Source organism: Taudactylus pleione, unplaced genomic scaffold (assembly GCF_031769625.1).
Source record: "Taudactylus pleione unplaced genomic scaffold, aTauple2 ptg000041l, whole genome shotgun sequence".
NCBI lineage: Eukaryota > Metazoa > Chordata > Amphibia > Anura > Myobatrachidae > Taudactylus > Taudactylus pleione.
Genome location: NW_028284443.1, coordinates 53,022,664 through 53,044,523, shown reverse-complemented (window position 1 = coordinate 53,044,523; position 21,860 = coordinate 53,022,664). Strand labels below are relative to the sequence as shown.

Below are 21,860 nucleotides of genomic sequence, written 5' to 3'. Positions count from 1 at the left end.
AAAAGTTGGGATATATATTGTATTGATGTAAGTTTTTCTATAATGATTTTTCCTAAATGGCAGATAAGTCAAATATCTTCCGTTTCTAATTGGTCTGTTTTGATAACCCCAATGTTTTCTATCTCCATAGTCTTGGGAAACTTTTCCGATAGATTGGGCCCATATGTTTCAGATTCCACCTTTTTCCTTTTCTTGGTGTGGGAGTCTTTTTTCAGGTTGTCTTCTTTGTATGATTTTTTTGGTGCAGGATATCTAGGACAACTTCTAAATGTTGAAAGTTGTCTATGCTTATTTACCCTGTTTTCTTTCAGGGTAATAAGACATCATATTCATCATCTATAGTTTGATAAAATGGGATCTTCTAGGTTTGTTGTCACTCTTAGTAATTGTAAAAAGTATTAGTTTACTTGTCCTACCTGTTTTTTGGAAAACAAGGATCAGGCTCATGTACTCAGAGATGCATATGATTATATGTTTATTTTTAGCTGAAGTCATTAAATTTCTACAGACTCCCTGGTGGTCACGTCCTTATTTATCCTTCCTTGTTACCATGGATGTGGGTAAATATATGGCCAAATTAGCACTGCGTGTTATTTTAGTGGGCAAATCTTCTATAGCCAAGGCATAAAATAAATTGTAACACCACCCCTCCATGACTACTGTTGGAACGCAGTCTACTTCATTGCACACATGGAAAGTTTTGCCTATTATCTCTAAAATATAATTGAGAATAATATATATATATATATATATATATATATATATATATATATATATATATATATATATATATAGTGTGGTAACTCTAGCTCCGGCGGCAGGCAGGGCGCCGGAGCTAGAGAGGGCGAAAGGGGGGCGTGGTCATGAAAAGGGGGTGTGTCTATAAGACGCGTCCCCTTTTCGTCATACTTGGGGGCGTGCCCGGCGCTTACGGACATGCCGGGCAGCCCCCAAGCGCTGCAGGAAGGGAGAATAGATGCTGGGCGCATGCGCCCGGCGTCTATTCTCCGGCGGTGACCGGGTCACCGCATTGTTTCTCTACCCGCGGGACCCTGCGTCCCGCGGGTGAGAACGGCACCCGCAGGCTGTGAAGGCAGGGCGCTTTCTGCCCTCCTCCTGGAGGGCAGGGTGCTTTTTGCCCTCCAGAAAGAGGGCAGGGCGCCGCGCCCCGCTAAAACAGCCTAGCGGGAATGCTATATATATATATCTCCATCAAAGTGCAGACACCATGAATTTTATTCAATAGGCAAGAATAAAAGTTCTAGATGTTGTAAGATCTGTTGTACAAAGCCCTACAATCCATTAAACATAATTAAGGAAACAAGTGATGCTCTCCACTTCTGTGATTTTGTTTTTTTGAAGAAAAAAAAAGAAAAATGGAAAAAACCATAACCCCTAAAACAATTTTATAATTTCAACTAGTATTTAGTATTAGTCTGCAAAACATTCAATGGTGCCTATTTATTTAGATGTGAGCTGCCAGTGTGCTGATCTCTGCTATCACCTCCATAGGCTGCAAGCAGAATCAGCCTCTCAAGACAACCCACAAAAACGCTGGATGCCATTCCAGAGGCATTCCTCATATACAATGAAACCCAAAATTAATTTTCACAAGTATTCTCTCTAGTGGTTGTAGACTACATTAATTGTGCTTATAAAATAAACTTTTGTTGTGTAAACAGGACTGTACAGGGAGTTTCCACTGTCTAAAGCTGGGTACACACACCATACGATGGTGCGACCTAGCGACGGTGTGATGTGATGTAACAATAGATCACACGCGCCGTACACACTGCATGATCCGATGTACAATGGTGCGATGTGTTGTTACACGCTGCATATTGTACAATACAGTGCTGATCTCTTACATCCTTGCCGATCACACTACAAACGTGCACATGCATCGTGCCATGCGGTTACCCGCAGCAGCGTATGCTACGCTACACTATAGCGTGCACTGCAATCGCACCATTCAATCCTATAGAGTCGCGTGTGCGAACGCAGTGCGTGCAAGCAACCTCACGCCATGCGTGGCGTGATTTGTCGCATACGCAGCAAAGATGTAGCAGGACACATCTGTACATTGCTTAGATGTGTACCTAGTTAAGACAGCCCTACTTAAAATGACCCAATTGCTAAATATTTAAGAAAGAATTACTACTTTTTTTTTTTTCTCCCATTTCAAAGAAAAACCTGCTATATTTGTGTAAAACTAATTTACGGTATATAAGCCTCCTAATATATTTTCTCAAGCAACAAACCACCAGAAGAACTTGCAGACTTCTAGCACGTGTTAAAGTTCTATTCAAAACAGAGCATCTGGGGATAGCAAGTCATATACTGGAAGCCTTCAGGGTGAAGCAAAACATTACCAAATTCCCATATATAGCCTTGTGGAAATGACAATCTGTAATACAATTTCATGATAGAAGACAGGCCAGCATGAGCGCTGAAATCCTCCAATTAATCACATGAGCTGCAATTGTCTTCTACATTTTCCTGGGCTTATATCCCACTAGGGCATTCTGGCACAGGCTGTCTGTAGAACTGTTAAACAACGTTCATGGAGACAAAGGACGTTCCCTCTTGTTTTCTGCACAGCTATTACAGTTTAGAAATACTTTACACAATATTCCTTTAATTATGACTCCTCCAAAAATAAAGCTGAAAGGTAATTCAAGAAAATAAAGTGCATGCTAACATCATTTAACGTCACAGTCTATATCACATATGTGAAAAAGGAAAAAAAAAAATCTAAATCTCACATCAGAATGAGGGGTCACTGATGCTACAATTGTCGTTGTAAAATTTGGTAACTAGCTGAATGATGAGACAGAACACTTAGCTACCTTTGTATTCTCTTAATTACAGGCAAATATCCCTCTAAGGACATGGAACCAGCAAAAGTAATTCATGTAAAAAGGCACCGTAGCCCGGTCAAATATATAAAAACTTCAGGAACTGTTCATATATACTAACAGTTAATATAGGTATATTGTATTACTTTGGAGCAATAAGTCCATCATGTGTACATATTTATTTTTGTAAATTGCTGATGATATGACAACTGTCATTGCTCTACATGGAAACTCTGAGGGGGGGGGGGGGGGGGGGGCTGGTGTTGTAGTACAACTCTTCAATGTAGATCACTTGTATTAGTAAAGTAGCCCATGTATCCGTCAACTGCCAGATTCCTTGATCTCCAATGATCACCGAAATCCAACATGTTAGAAATCCTCGATTCTGAATTTTTTTTTAACACAACTGACAAATCAAAGATTATCCAACATATTGGAATTTGCAGATTTTTTTTTTTGTCAAAACACAGAATGTGACTGGTTGATTGTAAACTAGTCTGATGCTTCAGGGTTCAGATTTTTCAGCTCCCATTTTTTATAAAATGTTTCTGACCATGGAAATTCAAAGCTGTTGCTTTAGGAGGTGAACATTTTAGTGTATGTGCCATTGTAAGGTACTGGCACGTATGTACCATGGTCAGACTCCACCATTGGCACTACATGTGGATACCCACATGCCACGGCCTAAAGGTTCCAAGATCATTTATGTTAAATTGAAGCATGCAGAAACACTTGACGACCCCAAAACATCTATCCGGCAGTTGGGAGAAGGACCTGCAGACAACACACTGTAAGATAGAGATCTGGTGGAGAGTATCAGCATAAGGTGGGCATATTGATATTGACATGGGAATTGGCATCTTTCCAATTTCCTCTAGGCAACAGTATCTATGCAACATTTAGCTCCAATGTCATGACTGCTTTGAGAAACCTGTGAGAAGCCTTGGGATCTGCTAGTGGTGTCACTGGACTAGGTATCCAGTGACAATGGAAGTGGTGAATAAATATTGTGCTTGTTGAATGCATATTACTTTACAATACAAAAGTTCCACATTACTTAAAATAACTGAAGTGTAAAAATGGAATACCTTAGCTACTTTCCCCATATCATCAAGTGTTGCCTTCTCATTTGGTAGAACAGCAAAAGTGTTCTCAATCTTGGAAATTATGCTGTCCACATTAATATTTTCTTTTGGGCAACCTTTAGGAAAATAGAATTTCGGAATGTTCTGGCTTAAGGTAGGAGCCCGAGGTTCCTCTCTCTTTGGCTGTACCTACAGACAAAGGAAAAGAAAAAAGGAACTTAAGACACTTTAGCATTCATATACAAAAATACATTTAGATTAACAAAAAATGGAATTGGCTCCAATCATAAGGTGGTCTTTTCTAAAATTATATAGTAGTGGTTTTCCTTTATTTTAACAAAGCTTTTACAACAACTTGCTAAATACAGGAAGTGAGGGGTGTGGTATAAAAGATTGGCAGTGTATATAAACAGTCAAGAGGTCGAAAGGCAATAGGTCAACAGGGTCAATGGTCGCCATGGATTAAGGTAGACACAGAAACAGTCGACACTTGTTTGTTATTTTAACCCTGATCCTCAGCCTAACCCTTCCGTTAGTGTAGTGCCTAATCCTAACAGTCCCCTTTCACAGTCCAACACTAACCCCCCAGCCAAGTGCCTAACCCCATCAAGAAAAAAAAAAAAGAAGGTCGACTTAAAGTTCATGTCGACCCCATTGATGATATGGTGTCGACCGAGTGACTGTCTATCTAGACCATGTAGATCTTCCATCCGGATACAGATATAGGCTAATTTCGGACTAACACAAACAAAAACATACTGTACAGTACACACACACTTTTCTGATCCTGCTCGCTCCCAGCTACAAGAACTAGTATTATTAGTACAAGCTTATCGTACTCTTACAGGGATGTCAGTTATAATCCAGACAGTCGGAATGCCGGCACCGGAATCCCAACACCTGTCAGAATCTCAGCGCCAGCATCGAGTCAGCCGGCATCCCAACGATAAATATTGGGGTTAGGCAGTAAGGTGAGAGGGTTAGGCAGCAGGGAGGGAGAGGGTTAGGATACTGACCGACAGGTGTCTGTATCCTAACCCTGTTGGGATGCTGGCATCAGGATTCTGGGGTGATTCAGCAAGGATCGCAATAGAAAAGCTGCACGCAGGCAGCTTTGCAATTATGTCCTTGCTATTATGCAAATACAGCAGGAGGTATACGACACCCCCTGCTGCATTTGCGATCCCAGCACTGCGATGGAGGTAGGAGTCTGAGATCACCATCGCAAGCATCAGTGGTCGATGGTCGCGATGGTGGACGGCGCCGGGCCACCAGCCTGCTGAGTAAGCCTCAGGCTGGATGGCTTGCGAGGCCAGGACACTGCGTCAGTCCATGCAGTCCCTGGGCTTGCCACTCCCGTAAAACGCGGCAGATACGCCCCCGATCCGGGAACGCCATCTGCCCCCGCACCGCCACTTAAATGCCTCTGCCCGTCAATCAAGCAGAGGAATAGAAGGGCCTGCGTGCAACTACGCAGGACCCATTTGGTACACTAGCATAATTGGGAATCTGCGATCCTGCACGGCTGAATCAGGCCCTCTGACCGCCAGGATCCCAAGAGCAGACATCCCGCACCCAACCGTTCCTCTTATACTATTAAACCGTGCAAGAACATAGATACAAATTTTACAAAGTTTACCAACAGGTAAGTACTGATAAATTGAATTTATTTATTAAATAAACAGTTTGTTTTGTAGGTACTGTATTGCATAGGGGCAAAGGTAAAAATGTGATAGATATGACAAGGAGCAGTTCACAAAGTGTAATAAATGCTAATTCAATGAGGTTACCAGAGTGGAGGACAGTCAGATCTCTGCATGAAAAAGAGTGGTTTGGAAAGTTGTCAGAAATTGGGAAGTATAAAAATGTGTCAGGGTTAATTACTGAGCTGTCAATAAGCTGGGTAGACACTAGACTACTTTTTAAACGATTTGCCGATTTCCGACGGATCGGAATGACAAATCTGTCAAATTGTCCAGTGTGTACGCACTATGCACGCTCCTGCTCATCGCATCTTCAGATCTCTTTGGTGTCCTTTTTCAGTTTCAAAAGGGAGTGTCTTTGAAGGAATATCAAAAGTGAATGTACGTGAGTGTACAAAAATGATAATTTTACCATGGTTTATTAGATTTGGTAACAGAGTAGGGGCATTGTGATTCATAGGTCCTTCCTAATGCTTGACCCAAATATTGTTCAATTCACATATAGATGGCCAAAGATCTCTGGTTGGGTATCAGAAACACTCCTGGCTTTTTGCACCTTGCTAGCATGGTCAGAAGAGACTCCGTACAGACATACATTTTAAAGAGCATTTCCAAAATACAGTGAACAATTCCACACAAGTTTTCTACATATAAACAGACAGGTAAATAAATCCCCACCAGAAAATGATGTCTAGAAAAGTGTCTGCACACGGCCAATAACCACTTCTCCACATTTTAATGGAGCTCTAGCAGTTATCCCAACATGCTGGACCTTACTTTACTGTAGCAGCTGAGGTTGGAGGCAGATGTCAGATACAGTGCCTTGCAAAAGTATTCACCCCACTCGACTTTTTACATTTATTGTTACATAAAAAGAAAAAAAAAAAATTACAGGTTGTAATCTGAATTTTAGGTGATGGATCTGCACAAAATAGTCTAATTTGGTGAAGTGAAATGAGAAAAATATATATAAAAACAATCTTTAGAAATAAAATTCTGAAAATTGGCATGTGCATATGTATTCACCCCCAGAGGCTGCAACACCACTAAGCAAGAGGAATCACACCATGAAGACCAAGGAGCTCACCAAACAAGTCAGGGACAAAGTTGTTGAGAAGTACAATTCTAGGGTGGGTTATAAAAAAATATCCAAATCTTTGATGATCTCCCGGAGCACCATCAAATCTATCATTATCAAATGGAAAGAACATGGTACCACAACAAACCTGCCAAGAGAGGGCCGCCCACCAAAACTCACTGACCGGGCAAGGAGGGCATTAATCAGAGAGGCAGCACAGAGACCAAAAGGTGACCCTGATGGAGCTGCAGAGTTCCACAGCAGAGACTGGTGTATCTGTGCATGCGACAACAATAAGCTGTACACTCCATACAGTTGGGCTTTAGGGAAGAGTGGCCAGAAAAAAGCCATTACTTAGTGATAAAAATAAGACGACACGTATTGAGTTTGACAAAAGGCACCTGGGCGACTCCCCAAATGTATGGAGGAAGGTGCTCTGGTCAGATAAGACTAAAATTGAACTTTTTGGCCACCAAGGAAAACACTAGGTCTGGCGCAAACCCAACACATCCCATCACCCCAAGAACACCATGCCAACAGTGAAACGTGGTGGCAGTATTATGCTGTGGGGATGCTTTTCAGCAGCAGGGACTGGGAAACCGATTCGAGTCGAGGGAAAGATGGATGGTGCGAAATACAAGGATATTCTTCAGCAAAACCTGTTTCAGTCTGCCTGTGATTTGAGACTGGGACGGAGGTTCACTTTCCAGCAGGACAATGACCCGAAGCATACTGCTAAAGCAACACTCGAGTGGTTTAAGGGGAAACATTTAAATGTGTTGGAATTGCCTAGTCAAAGCCCAGATCTCAATCCAATTGAGAATCTGTGGTCAGACTTGAAGATTGCTGATCACAAGCGGAAACCATCCAACATGAAGGAGCTGGAGCAGATTTGCCTTGAGGAATGGGCAAAAATCCCAGGGGCAAGATGTGTCAAGCTCATAGAGAACTTCTCCAAAGCGACTTGCAGCTGTAATTGCCGCAAAAGGTGGTACGACAAAGTAATGACTTTAGGGGGGTGAATAGGTATGCACGCTGAGGTTTTCTGTTATGTTGTCCAAAATGTTATTTTATTCACAATATAAAAATAACACAACTTCACAATTGTAGGCATGTTCTGTGAATGAAATGCACACCTTCAAACAATCCATTTTAAATCCAGGTTGTGAGGCAACAAAAAATGCAAATGGTGTGAATACTTTTGCAAGGCACCGTACTTCACATAAGCTGCACTCTCTCTATACTATGCTTCAAAACAGATTTAGAAAAGGTATTTCTTATTTGCCAAAGTTAAGCAGTGATGCTTTAAAATGAGAGTTATGGTAAGAACTTACCTTTGTTAACTCTTTCTTCGAAGTCCATAGGGTCCCACAGGGAGACCTTGGGGTGTAGGTGGTGAATCAGGTTCCGTGCACCATGCAGTCAAACCTTTACACCTCCCAGGATGCACTAGTTCACTCTCCCTATACCCTGCCCCCGAGCCAAAGGCAACTCAGGTTGTAACAAGCCGAAGGAGGATAAAAGAGAAAGAAAACTGGCACATACGAGAATCACACTCTCACAAAAGGAGGAGATGGAAAAAACGGTGACCAGAACAAAGCCCATCTGAAGCCAGGTGCCCCGTGGACTTCGAAGAAAGAGGATTAACAAAGGTAAGTTCTTACCATAACTCATTTTCTTCTTCAGGGTTGTCCCAAAGCAGTCCTTTTAAGGGTGGGGACGCTCCTGTGCTGAGAGGAGAATCCGGCGCCCAAAGGAAGCATCCTGAGAGACAAAGTTATCAAAGGCATAGAACCTTAGAAAGGTCTGGACAGAAGACCACATGGCCGCCTTAGAAAGCTGAACAGCCGAGGCGCCACGGCGAGCTACCCATGAGGGACCCACAGACCGAGTAGAATGAGCAGTAACAGAAGCTGGATCAGGAAGGCCTGCTTGCATGTAAGCCTGTGAGATAGTCATACGAAGCCATCTAGCCAATGTTTGTTTATTGGTTGGCCATCCCTTCTTGTGAAATCCATAGAGCACAAATAAGGAGTGCGATATTCGGAGGGAACTGGAACGGTCCACATAAATCCTGAGGGTGCGGACCATGTCCAAAGAGGATTGCGATTGTGTTGGGAGGTCATGCGGTCCACCTCTGGCAGGCCCCATCTGTTCACTAGGAGTTGAAAATACCTCTTGGTGAATAGACCATTGCCCGGGATGCATGTCGTCTGCTTCCCAATTGAGAACTCACGGAATGAATACTGCCCATGTCAGAATGCGTGACACTTCTGCCATTGCTGCCTGACTTAGAGTGCCCCCGTGGTGACTGATGTAAGCCACTGTTGTGGCATTGTCGGACTAAACCTGTACAGGTTTTCCGTGAAGTCAGTTTGAGGGCCCTGTAGACAGCCCGAAGTTCCAATATGTTGATTGGCAGGTTTGATTCAACCGATGTCCAACGGCCCTGAAAGGTGTGTGGACCGATTACTGCGCCCCAGCCCCGGAGACTGGCATCCATTGTTAACACAACTCAGTCCGGGATCCAAAAGGGGCGACCCTTGGTTAGATGGGATGTCTGTAGCCACCAAGATAGAGACAGATGCACCTCCGGAGAGAGCACCATAGTTTGAACCTTGATCCGATGGGGTAACCCGTTCCACCTGAAGATTAGCCTTTGCAAAGGCCTGGAATGGAACTGAGCATATTCCACCATGTCAAAGGTGGACACCACAGATCCCAGAACCTGCATTGCTGAGTGGATCGAGACTCGGCGACTGGAGACATCTGCGCACTCGTATTTGCGGGGTTTAGATCTTGTCTGATGTCAGAAAGATTCTCTGATCCTGAGAATCCAGCAGAGCTCCCAGATGAATAATTCTTTGCGAAGGATTCAGGGAGGACTTCTTCCAGTTGATTAACCATCCGTGGTTGTGTAGGAAGGCAACGGTTAGCTGCAGATGTCGGTGAAGCACTTCTGGGGATCCTGCCATGAACAGTAGGTCATCCAGATATGGCAACAGTCAGACACCCTGACCTTGTAGGTGGGCTGCCATGACAGCTATAATTTTTGCAAACACCCATGGAGCTGTGGATAGTCCAAATTGGAAGTGTTGCTGTAGTATAGCAAACTGGAAATATCGCTGATGTGAGGGTGCTATAGGTACATGCAGGTACGCATCCTGAATATCCAGAGATAGCATGAAGTCCCCAGGCTACATAGCTAGGATGATGGAGCGTAGGGTTTCCATCCTGAACTTTGGCACCCTTAGGAATTTGTTCAGGGATTTGAGGCTGAGGAAAGGCCGATGAGATCCATCGGTTTCTGAACCAGAAAAAGTAGAATAGTAGCCAGTCCCTCGCTGAGATAGTGGGACTGGTACAATTACTCTTGCTTGCAGCATGGACTGTATGACTCTCTGGTCTTGTAAGGCCCTGTTCGGCTCTGAAGGAGGACCTGTGTAGAAAAACTGGAGGGGAGGCAGTCTTAGAAAGGAGAGGGCGTACCTGTGAGAGACCACTTCTCTTGCCCAAGCATTCGTGGTGGTTTGACACCAGCACTGGGCGAACTGAAGAAGTCGACCTCCCACTCTGGAATCCCCCAGAGGGAGGCCCATCCTGTCAGGCTGTGGGTTTATCCTCTGGTTTAGAAGCAGGACGTCTTGTGCTCCTGGACTGTTTCCTGGGTTTGGCGGTCTCCTTGGCCCCTGACTCTCTAGGAAAGGACTGTCCTTTAGGCTTTCCTTGAGGGCGAAAGGACCTAAAGAAAGAGGTCCAGGGCTTAGAAGGAGCTGATGCTGAAGGCAACGCTGATTTTGATTTTGCCAATCTTGTCTAGATCTAGACCAAACAAGATCTCACCATTGTAAGGTAAGCCTTCCAGGCCCTTTTTAGAATTAGCATCCGCCCTCCAAGAGCGCAGCCATAGGGAACGTCGAGCAGACACTGCTGCAGCCGAGACACTGGATGTTAGGAGACGGGTATCTAGCGTAGATTCTCAAATATATGCAGCCGCATCACGAATATGACGACCAACGACACCTGATCCCCAGGAGCCTCTGAGGGGAAGGATTCTTCAAGTGCATCGGCCCAGCTCTCTATAGCTTTAGCTACCCTTGCAATAGCCATGGACAGCTCCTGAAAGAGTATATAGACTTCAGGCAGGTTTCCACCTTCCTATCTGTAGTATCCTTTAAGGAAAAAAGGAAGGCATAGGTAATGTAGCACTTTAGACGTGTAACATGGGAATCCACTGCAGGGGGTAATTCCCAGTTTTTACAATGAGTCTCAGGGAATGGGTAACAAGAGGCCAACGCTTCTGAGGCTGGTACCTCTTACCAGGCGAGTGCCAGGCCGCAGCCATGTGTTCAAATAGCTTATCTGACAGAGGAAACTCAAAACAGAAGGTGCTTGGATTTAGGAGCTGGCTCATCATCATCTATCACTAAAATGGTTCTGACAGCTCGCACTAAGGCAGGAATATTAATTCTAGACAGAGCACCCACCTCCTCAAGAGGAGAGTCTGGGTTAGAGGCCTCAGCAATCTTTCCGTCGTCAGATGAAAGCTCAGACTCAGAAAGCGGTGTGGACTGTGATGACAGGACAGAACGTTTAGCAGGTTTCGGGGATTTCCCACCCTGCAACATTGCCTGAATGGCCGTCAGGTTCTGCACTGAAGTAGAGAAAACATCCACCCATAGTGGAGGCACAGGACCTGAGAAAAGGCAGCCCAATGGGGCTCCTGTATTGGGTTGATGTACCTCGTTGATTAAAACACCTAACACATATAGTGTTCACTCTAGCTCCAACAGCCTAGTGGGAACGCTACACAAATCATCCTGTACCAAATCCTCCTCACCAAAACCTGCAGCACATAATCTGCATGATTGCATAATGGATGCACAAATGTGTTCATTATCTTTGCCTCTGCCAGACATACAGTCAGGTCCATACATATTGGGACATTGACAGAATTTTCATATTTTGTCCTCTATTCACCACCAAAATGGTTTTGAAATGAAACAAACAAGATGTGCTTTAACTGCAGACTTTCAGATTTAATTTGAGGGTAATTACATCCAAATCAGGTGAACGGTGTAGGAATTACAACAGTTTCAATATGTGCCTCCCACTTTTTAAGGGGCCAACGTAATGGGACTATCAACTCAAAAGCTATTTCATGGACAGGTGTGGGCTATTCCCTCATTATTTCATTATCAATTAAGCAGGTAAAAGGTCTGGAGTTGATTCTAGGTGTGACATTTGCATTGGAATCAGTTGCTGTCAACTCTCAATATGAGATCCAAAGAGCTGTCACTATCAGTGAAGCAAGCCATCATTAGGCTGAAAAATGAAAACAAACCCATCAGAGAGATTGCAAAAACATTAGGTGTGGCCAAATCAACTCTTTGGAACATTCTTAAAAAGAAAGAACGCACCGGAGAGCTCAGCAACACCAAAAGACCCGGAAGACCACGGAAAACTGTGGTGGATGACAAGAATTATTTCCCTGGTGAAGAAAAACCCCTTCACAACAATTGGCCAAATCAAGAGCACTCTCCAGGAGGTAGATAGTATGTGTGTCAAAGTCAACAATCAAGAGAAGACTTCACAAGAGTGAATATAGAGGGTTCACCACAAGATGCAAACCATTGGTGAGCCACAAAAACAGGAAGACCAGATTAGAGTTTGCCAAACAACATCCTATTGACAGTTGAGACAAAGATCAACTTGTACCAGAGTGATGGGAAGAGAAGAGAAGGAAAGGAACTGCTCATGATATAAAAACATACCACCTCATCAGTGAAGCATGGTGGTGGTAGTGTCATGGCGTGGGCATGTATGGCTGCCAATGGAACTGGTTCCCTTGTATTTATTGATGATGTGACTGCTGACAAAAGCAGCAGAATGAATTCTGAAGTGCTTCGGGCAATATTATATGCTCATATTCAGTCAAATGCTTCAGAACTCATTGGACAGCGCTTCACAGTGCGGATGGACAATGACCCGAAGCATACTGCAAAAGCAACCAAAGTTTTTTAATGCTAAAAAGTGGAATGTTATGCAATGGCCAAGTCAATCCCCTGACCTGAATCCGATTGAGCATGCATTTCACTTGATGAAGACAAAACTGAAGGGAAAATGCCCCAAGAACAAGCAGGAACTGAAGACATTTGCAGTAGAGGCCTGGCAGAGCATCACCAGGGATGAAACCCAGCGTCTGGTGATGTCTATGCGTTCCAGACTTCAGGCTGTAAGTGCCTGCAAAGGCAGCCCCTGCGTTAATAGTGACCCGACTCCGGCAGAGCACCAACGAAACGGAGTTGCCTTTGGGTCGGGGGCAGGGTATAGGGAGAGTGAACCAGTGCATCTTGGGAGCTGTAAAGCTTTAACTGCGTGGTGCCCGGATCCTGATTCACAGCCTACACCCCAAGGTCTCCCTGTGGAGCCTTTGGACCCTGAAGAAGAAATCCCCAGTTACATAAGAGACTTAACTGGTATGGTTGTGATGCGATCAGAGCCAGCTGTGCTTCAGCTGACAAGGTTGCATCACATGCCTGCTGTGTTCCTTGGCTTTAGACGAGGCAATCTGCTCTGCACAGATGCAGAACGGATCTCCTCTGACTCCCCAGACCCTCTGGCAGTGATGCAGCATTCTGGAGCCCATGCACAGGGGCTCAAAGTGCAAGAAGGACTATTGGGCTAATCTCTGCAAGAGATCTGCTACAGTGTGTGTGTGTTTAGCTTTATAAAATAGGGATTTGATTTTACTAATAAGGGTGTGTGAGGTGTACTGACCATTTGCCATCAAATAACCCAGGTTACTGCGCAGTGTGAAAGGGCCCAGTTGAAATAACCCGGCATTTCAACCTGGGTAACTAGCAGGGTTGAACAAGAGTTCAACTTGGCTTGCGGTGCAGTGTGAAGGGGTAACCCGGGTCCCATTCACTACTTAGGGAAAGCCGGCTCAGCAGTGATGGCGGTGAAGTCACTGACCCGGCATTATTGCCGGCTTGGACCACCAGTCTGAAAAGGGTCTCAGACAGGTCGCATCTGGGATCGACGTGTGTACAAATACCGGGTGCAATCTGCCAATAGTGATGAAAGGGGTATTAGCAACCACAAGTCAGACCAGCATTATAACTATTACCTCATCTACAACTTCTATTATTGATAAAAGTATATATTGAATGATATACAAACCGCTATGCTCTGAACATTTTAGCTCAATCACAAACAGATTTGTGCTCCACATCATTTGCGGTCACTGGAGTTGCCAGACAATTGGAACTTCCAGCGATTGACACTCACTATGTTGCAGCGTCATAGCACATGTAAACAAAGTGGGCACTGCAACAACTGTGCTTTACACTAGCATTTGTCAAAGTCACTTTCAAACATTCACAGATTTATACTTAATAGGCATTTTATACCACAAATTAGTTACACATCTGCATAACTAACCACATATTTACACAGATAGATAGATGAGATAGATCTATGGAACATATAATGGATCATACATCCCGTGCCCTAAGGGGAAATATTTTTACAATGGTAAGCTATAGCCCGAGGTGTAAGCAGCCATAGAGAACACTTCTTCCATCCTCACATTTTAGATTGTTGATTAGGGAGCCTACTTGAAGTTGTGCCCCGGCATTTGGACTATGGAATGCAAGTGCATTGTAGTGCGTGTTGGACAGTACAGAGGCTTAGCGTATAGCATTACTGACTCACAGTACTGAGTTCAATTCCTGACCAAGGCATTAACAGTGTGGAGTTTGTATGGGATGCAGTCAGGATGCAAACTGTCGAAAATGCTGACCGCCGGCTTCCCAACTGTTTAATCCCGGCAGGGGTCTAATGACAGGCGTCGAAATCCCGACGCCTGTCATTTTACCTACACAGGAAGTCCGGTATACCAAACGAAGTGTGTGTGTGTGTGGGGGGGGGACTTAGGGTTAGGCACCCCCCGGGTGGGTTATCCTAGGGAAATGGGAGAAATGGGAGAGGGGGGGGTTAGGCACCCACCCCCCGGGAGACTTTGGTTTATGCTGCTGGAAAAGGGGGGGGGGGTTAGGCACCCCTAAGGGAGGTCAGGGTTGGGGGGGGGGAGTAAGAGAAGATTAGGATTAGATAGTCTACTTACCTGTCGGGATTTGAACCACCGGGCATACGTCCGGTGGTCATTCATACCGATCCCATTTGTATGTTCTCCCCATGTCTGTACAAGTTTCCTCTGGAAACTCTGGTTTCCTCCCACAAATGAAAAAAACATACTAGTAGGTTAACGGACTTCTGACAAAAAGTGAGAAAAATCCCCCAACACTTCATAATGTGGAATATTTTAGTCATTGCCAGCAGTCCCTTCCACAGTCGTACTTACCATCCTTATACCCTACCAAATATACACGCACACATACACGTTCACTTTTTTGTCAGAATCAAGTTAACTTACTGTACCAGTTATGTTTTTGGATTGTTGAAGGAAACCGAAGCACCAGGAGGAAACCCATGGGGAGAACATTCAAACTCCACAGATGTGTGTGCTGCCCACCAAGACACTTAAGACCTTAAAGCTGTGAGGTACCACTATGCCAATAATAGCGATCAACCAGTCACTCCGCATTTTGCTACACTAGCACATGGAGTGGCATCCATTAGCTATAAGAAATGATCAAGTCCCACACCTCTACTCAGACGATAACCGAGCTAAACTGGACACTGGCATGCAGGGATTTAAAAAGGGTCCATGATTTTTAGTTTACAATTTGTTAGACCACTTTAATAGTCACCACTGCAACAGGCGATGATGACATCCGTCAGCACATTCAAATTACTAGGGTAATACAAAAATGCAGACGCATGGTCAACTTCCTAGATAATATTACCCTGAGTGCCGATAAACACACACACATTCAGAGGTGGATTCTGTGATCCATTGCTCACTCACTAGTCCTTATGTTTATCGCCCGCATCATAAAGACGCAGTAGCGGCTGTCGCACTACTGCAAATTAATCTACCTCTGAATCACTCCCACAGTTGTATAGCAGAAAAGTACATATTGGTCCATCAAGTCTGCCAACAAAAAAGAACATCTGCAGGTGGCACAATATTGTATTTTAAAGAGGCAGATACAACCGCTCACACCACTGAGAATTTTCATTATTCTGTTTATCAAAAAAAGAACAAATAAAAAATATCTACACTGCTGTGAGTAGCCATTTAAATAGTATCAAGCACAAGTTCGGAGCAATACTGTCAGCCAATAAATTGGATTACTTGTGATTAGCAATACAGATGTGTCCTCATATTATTGCCGCAGATGCGCTAAACAGGCCTCAGTGAGCAAGGTCCTGTATGGCTGGGCTTGAGCGTTTTACTCTCAAATGTGTGTCTTAGCCACAAGGCAATGCAACAAAACTGCTTCACGAGAATGCACGGCGACAGTCTGAATCTGTATACGAAGTGCTACGATGCAGCAGCTGCGGCTTTTTTTCATGGCAAGTTCCATTTCACAGAATTCAGGCTCAGTCGCACACAGACACACAAGTGTAGCATATCAAATTAATTAGTGCAGTCTTGTGAAGTGGTTTTGTCATTCAAGCTAAAAAGACTACACCGCTCGGCGCAGCACTAGCCCTAGGCATTTCCTGATCAGGTGTATGAGGAAACATCTGTATATTGAAAAACAGTTATAACTAGCATAAAGGCTGACAGAAGGTGGAGATAGATATTCTACAGCACTATAGTCTGTTTGCAACAGCAAATATAAAATTTGGGTGTGGTATAAAAAATAGACAGTCAATAGGACAAAACCAGATGGTTGACAGGATCAAAATGTCATTTTTTTTTTTGTTCTTTTAACCAAAATCCTCTCCTTAATCCTCCCCCTCGTGCCTAACCCCAACTCTCCCTCTAATGCCAACTCTAAACCTCCCCCCCTAGTGCAGTGGTGGGCAATAAGCAGCCCTCCAGCTGCTGTTGAGCTACACATCCCAGCATCTCCTGCAACTGTTTTTGCCAATCAGCAAAACTATGGTAAGGCATGCTGGGATGTGCAGTACAGCAGCTGGAGTGTCGCTTAGTGCCCACCGGTCTTTGGGCCGTAATCAATTAGCTGCGAACACGGACGTTTTTTGCCACAAAAAAAAAAAAAGGCAACATTTTCGCCAAAAATCAGGGGAAAAATAAACGTTGACAAGCGGAAGAAAAAACTGGAGAAAAAGGTCTCTCCACCCCTGACCAGAAAAAAAATAAAAAAAGCAAAATCCCTATTTTTGGCTAAAAATGGGAGGATTCCTTTTAGAACCCTTTGGACACCCCACCACGAGTTATAAATTACTAGTTGCAAACTGCGCAAATTTTGGGTAAAAAAAAAAAAAAAAAAAAGTGTTGAAAATGGTTTTAAACGTATTGGGTCTGATTTTTCGGGGGGCGGTCTGGATGCGTCAAGTGTTTTTTTAAATATGACAAGCGGTCGCAGCAAGTGGTTTTTAACATTTCGTGTTCACGACACAAAAATATACACCCATTTTAACGTACCCCCGATTTACATGGAATAGTAATTTCCTGGAAAAAATATCTGTCTTTTTTTCAATGTTTTTTTCTTTTCCCCGCCCAAAATTTGCACGGTTGTTTTTCGCCAAAGTACGCCACTTACAAAAAAAAATTTCTGGTAAGTTATCATTTGGCTGAGAGGGGGGAGATATGGTGTCCATAGGGCTCTGGAAGAAATCCCACAATTTTAGCCAAAAAATTAGATTTATGGTAAGAACTTACCTTTGTTAACCCTCTTTCTTCGAAGTCCATAGGGAGACCTTGGGGTGTAGGTGTTGGATCTGGAATCCGGGCACCATGCAGTTAAAAGCTTTCAGCTCCCAGGATGCACTAGGACCACTCTCCCTTTACCTCGCCCCCGAGCCAGAGGCACCTCAGTTCGTAATAAGCCAAAGGTCGCAGGAAGATGAGAGAAGGAAGACTGGTACACTACAGAATCATACTCTCACAAAGAAGGAGATGGAAAACCGGTGACCAGCAACATAGCCCATATGAAGCCAGGTGCGTCAGGGCGGGTGCCATGTGGACCCCATGGACTTTCTTCAAAGTTAACAAAAGGTAAGTTCTTACCATAACACTCATTTTCTTCTTCAGGTTCCATAGGCTCCACAGGGAGACCTTGGGGATGCCCCAAAGCAGTCCTTTTAAGGGTGAGAACGCTCCTGTGCTGAGAGAAGAATCCGGTGCCCAACGGAAGCATCCTGAGAGGCGAAGGTATGAAAGGCATAGAACCTTAGAAAGGTCTGGACAGAAGACCACGTGGCCGACTTACACAGCTGAACAGCTGAGACGCCACGGCGAACTGCCCATGAGGGACCCACAGACTGAGTGGAATGACTATTAACAGAAGCCGGAACAGGAAAACCTTCCTGCGTGTAGACCTCTGAGATAATCATACCAAGCCATCAAGCCAATGTTTGTTTATTGGCTGGCCAGCCTTTCTTGTGAAATCCACAGAGCACAAATAAGGAATCCAGTTTACAGAGGTAACTGGTACGGTCCACATAAATCCTGAGGGCACAGACCACATCCAAAGAGGCCTCACCTGCTGAGAGGTCCGGTGATTGAAAGGCCAGGACTATAATTTCCTCAATATAGAAACTAGAAAAAAACTTTAGGAAGGAACCCAGGACAAGTCTGAAGCACAGCCCTATCCTGGTGAAATATCAGAAAAGGGGAGCGACAGGAGACCACCCTCAACTCTGACACTCTCCTGGCGGATGCAATCGCCAGACGAAAAAGAGTCTTAGCTGTTAACCACTTGAGTTCTACCAAATCTAGCGGTTCAAATGGAGGACCCTGGAGGGCCCTAAGAATGACCAAATCCCAAGGAGCCACAGGGGGGACAAAGGGGAGGTTGAATCCGGAGGACACCCTGGAGGAAGGTGTGGATATCCGGTAGCGGAGCAAGTCTTCGTTGAAACCATACTGACAGAGCAGAGACATGCACTTTAAACGAGGCCAGGCAGAGGTCCAATCCAGCTTGAAGAAAGGCAAGGACTCTGGAAATCCGAAACACCTGAGGGTCGTAATTTCTGGGACGACACCAATGGAAATATGTACACCACACTCTGTGGTAGATCTCAGCAGAAGCTGGCTTACGCGCTCTAAGTATCGGGTTGACGACAAAGGGAGAGAATCCTTTGGACCTTAGGAGGGATGTCTCAAGAGCAAGGAGGTCAAAGACAGATGATCCAGGTCCTGGTAAAGACAAGGACCCTGAGACAACAGGTCCGGATTTTGAGGCAACAGGAACGGAGTGTCGATGGAGAGACTCTGAAGATCTGAGTACCAATGACGTCTGGGCCAAGCTGGAACCACCAGCAGGACCGTGCCTCCGTCTTGTTTGAACTTCTGAAGAACTCGAGGAAGAAGGGAGACTGGAGGAAAAACAGGTACGGAAACTGGAAGGCCAACTTCACTGACCGAGCTTCCATCAAGGTCGCCTCGGCATCTCTTGTTCTGGACCCGTACACTGGTAATTTGTGATTGTGTCGGGAGGCCATGAGGTTCACCTCTGGGAGGCCCCATTTGTCCACTAGGAGTTGAAACACCTCTTGGTGAAGAGACCATTCCCCTGGATGCACGTCGTGATGGCTGAAGAAGTCCGCTTCCCAATTGAGAACTCCCGAAATGAACACTGCTGAAATGGCCGGGAGGCGACACACTGCCCATATCAGAATGCGTGACACTTCTGTCATTGTTGTAAGACTTCGAGTGCCTCCTTGATGGTTGATGTAAGCTACCGTGGTGGCGTTGTCGGACTGAACCTGCACGGGTTTTCCGTGAACTATGTGTTTTGCCATCTTGAGGGCCCTGTACACGGCCCAAAGTTCCAATATGTTGATTGGAAGTGTTGCTTCGACTGCTGCCCAACGACCCTGAAAATAGTGCGGACCGGTCATTGCACTCCAGCCCCGGAGACTGACTTTCATTGTTAGAAGTACCCAGTCCGGGATCCAAAAGGGGCGATCCTTGGTTAGATGAGACGTCAGTAGCCGCCAAGACAGAGACAGACGCACCTACGGAGAGAGCACTATTGTATAAGTTTTGATCCAGTGAGTCAATCAGTTTCATCTGGAGAGGATCAGCCCCTGCAGAGGCCTGGAATGAAATTGAGCATATTCCACCATGTCAAAGGTGGGCACCATGGATCCCAGAACCTGCTTTGCCGAGTGAATTGACACCCGGCAACTGTGGAGGCATCTGCGTATTTGTAGTTGTAATGCGGAGATCTTGTCCGTGGTCAGAAAAATTCTCTGCTGTTGAGAATCCAGTAGGGCCCCCAGATGAATCATCCTCTGCGAGGGATTCATGGAGAACTTTTACAATCGATTAACCACCCGTACGTCTGTAGAAAGGCAATTGTCAGTTGCAGGTGGTGGCAACGCACTTCTGGAGAGCCTACCAAAAGGAGGAGAAGGTATGTTAGCATCCGGATAGCCCAATTCCGCAGATGGGCCGCCATGATAGCCATAACTTTGGTAAAGACCCTTGGAGCTGTGGACAGGCCAAAAGGTAGTGCCCTGAACTGGAAGTGTTGCTGTAGTATAGCAAACCGGAGATAACGCTGGTGAGAAGACATTATAGGGACATGTAGGTATGCGTCCTGAATATCCAGTGATACCATAAAATCTCCAGGTTCCATTGCCAGTATGATGGGAGCGTAGAGTTTCGATCCTGCACCTGGGCACCCTGAGGAATTTGTTCAGGGATTTGAGGTTGAGGATAGGCCGATGAGATCCATTCGGCTTCAGACCCAGAAAGAGTAGACCAACCACAAGTCCCTCGCTGGGATAGTGGGACTGGCACAATTACCCCTGCCTACAGCAAGGACTGTATGGCTTTCTGGATCTGTAAGGCCTTGTTCTTGTGAGGGCCTGTGCAGAAAAACTGGTGAGGAGGTCTTTGAAGGAATGAGAGGGCGTACCTGTGAGACCACTTCTCTTACCCAAGCGTCCATGTTGGTTTGACACCAGCACTGGGCAAACTGAAGTTGGCCTCCCACTCTGGGTTCCCCCAGAGGGAGGCCCGCCCCATCAGGCTGAGGGTTTATCCTCTGGTTTGGAAGCAGGGCGTCTTGTGCTCCAGGCCTGTTGCTTAGGCTTGACGGCCTTTTTGGTAGCTGACTGTCTCGGAAAGGACTGTCCTTTGGGTTTTCCTTGGGGACGAAAGGACCGAAAGGACCGAAAGGAAGAGGTTCTAGACTTTGAAGAGGCAGATGCTGAAGGCAGAAATGCAGATTTTGATGCTGCCAATGTGTCAACAATCTTGTTTAGGTCTTGACCAAACAAGATCTCCCCCATTGTATGGTAAGGCTTCCAGGCCTTTCTTAGAATCAGCATCTGCCCTCCAAGAGCTCAGCCACAGGGAATGGTGAGCAGACACGGCCGCTGCCAAGTCTCTGGAGGTCGGCAGACTGGCATCCAGAGCAGCCTCACCAATATATGCAGCCACATCCCTAATGTGGCCAACTCCCGATTCTCATGAGCTTCCAAGGGGAAGTAGTCATCAAGTGCATCGGCTCAGCTCTCTATAGCTTTAGCTACCCATGAGATAGCCATGGGCGGACATGGGATAGCTATGGACGGACGGGCAACAGCTCCTGAAAGGGAGTACAGACATTCCTCACTTAACGAGTTCCGTTCCTACGACTAGGTCGTTAAACTAATTGGTTCCTAAACGATGAGCCATATATACTTAATACAGGTAATCATGTTTATTTATTCTGAAAAAAGGTCTAAAAGGAAACTCAAACTTGATACAGTAACTGTTTTACTTTGCATAACTTTCATACTGTACAGTACAATTAAAGTTATAAAAAAAAACAAAAAAAACATTCAGAATAACATTTTAGTCATTGTACTATAGGTTCCAGCTGGTCAGAGTGCTGGTCGTAAGTCCGAACAGTTGTTAAATGAGTAGGTTGTTAAGTGAGGAATGTCTGTATATCGATTTCAGGCAAGTTTCCGCCTTCCTATCTGTAGGATCCTTTAAAGGAAAAAAAAAAAAAAAAAAGGAAGGCATAGGCAGTGTAGCACTTATTAAACGTGTAAAATGAGAATCCACCGGCGGGGCGATTCCCATTTTTTA

The 21,860-nt window shown here is 45.0% G+C and overlaps 1 protein-coding gene across 3 annotated transcripts in view; it reads right to left on the bottom strand.

The window, feature by feature from the left end:
• LOC148538171 (serine/threonine-protein phosphatase 2A regulatory subunit B'' subunit beta-like) overlaps positions 1 to 21,860 on the bottom strand; it is a 127,485-nt gene that overhangs the window by 22,687 nt on the left and 82,938 nt on the right. For all 3 annotated transcript variants that reach the window (XM_088456891.1, XM_088456899.1, XM_088456908.1), the window contains one exon: positions 3,947 to 4,132. In XM_088456891.1, coding sequence (XP_088313017.1) covers positions 3,947 to 4,132 — 186 coding nt within the window. The remainder of the gene's footprint in view (positions 1 to 3,946; positions 4,133 to 21,860) is intronic.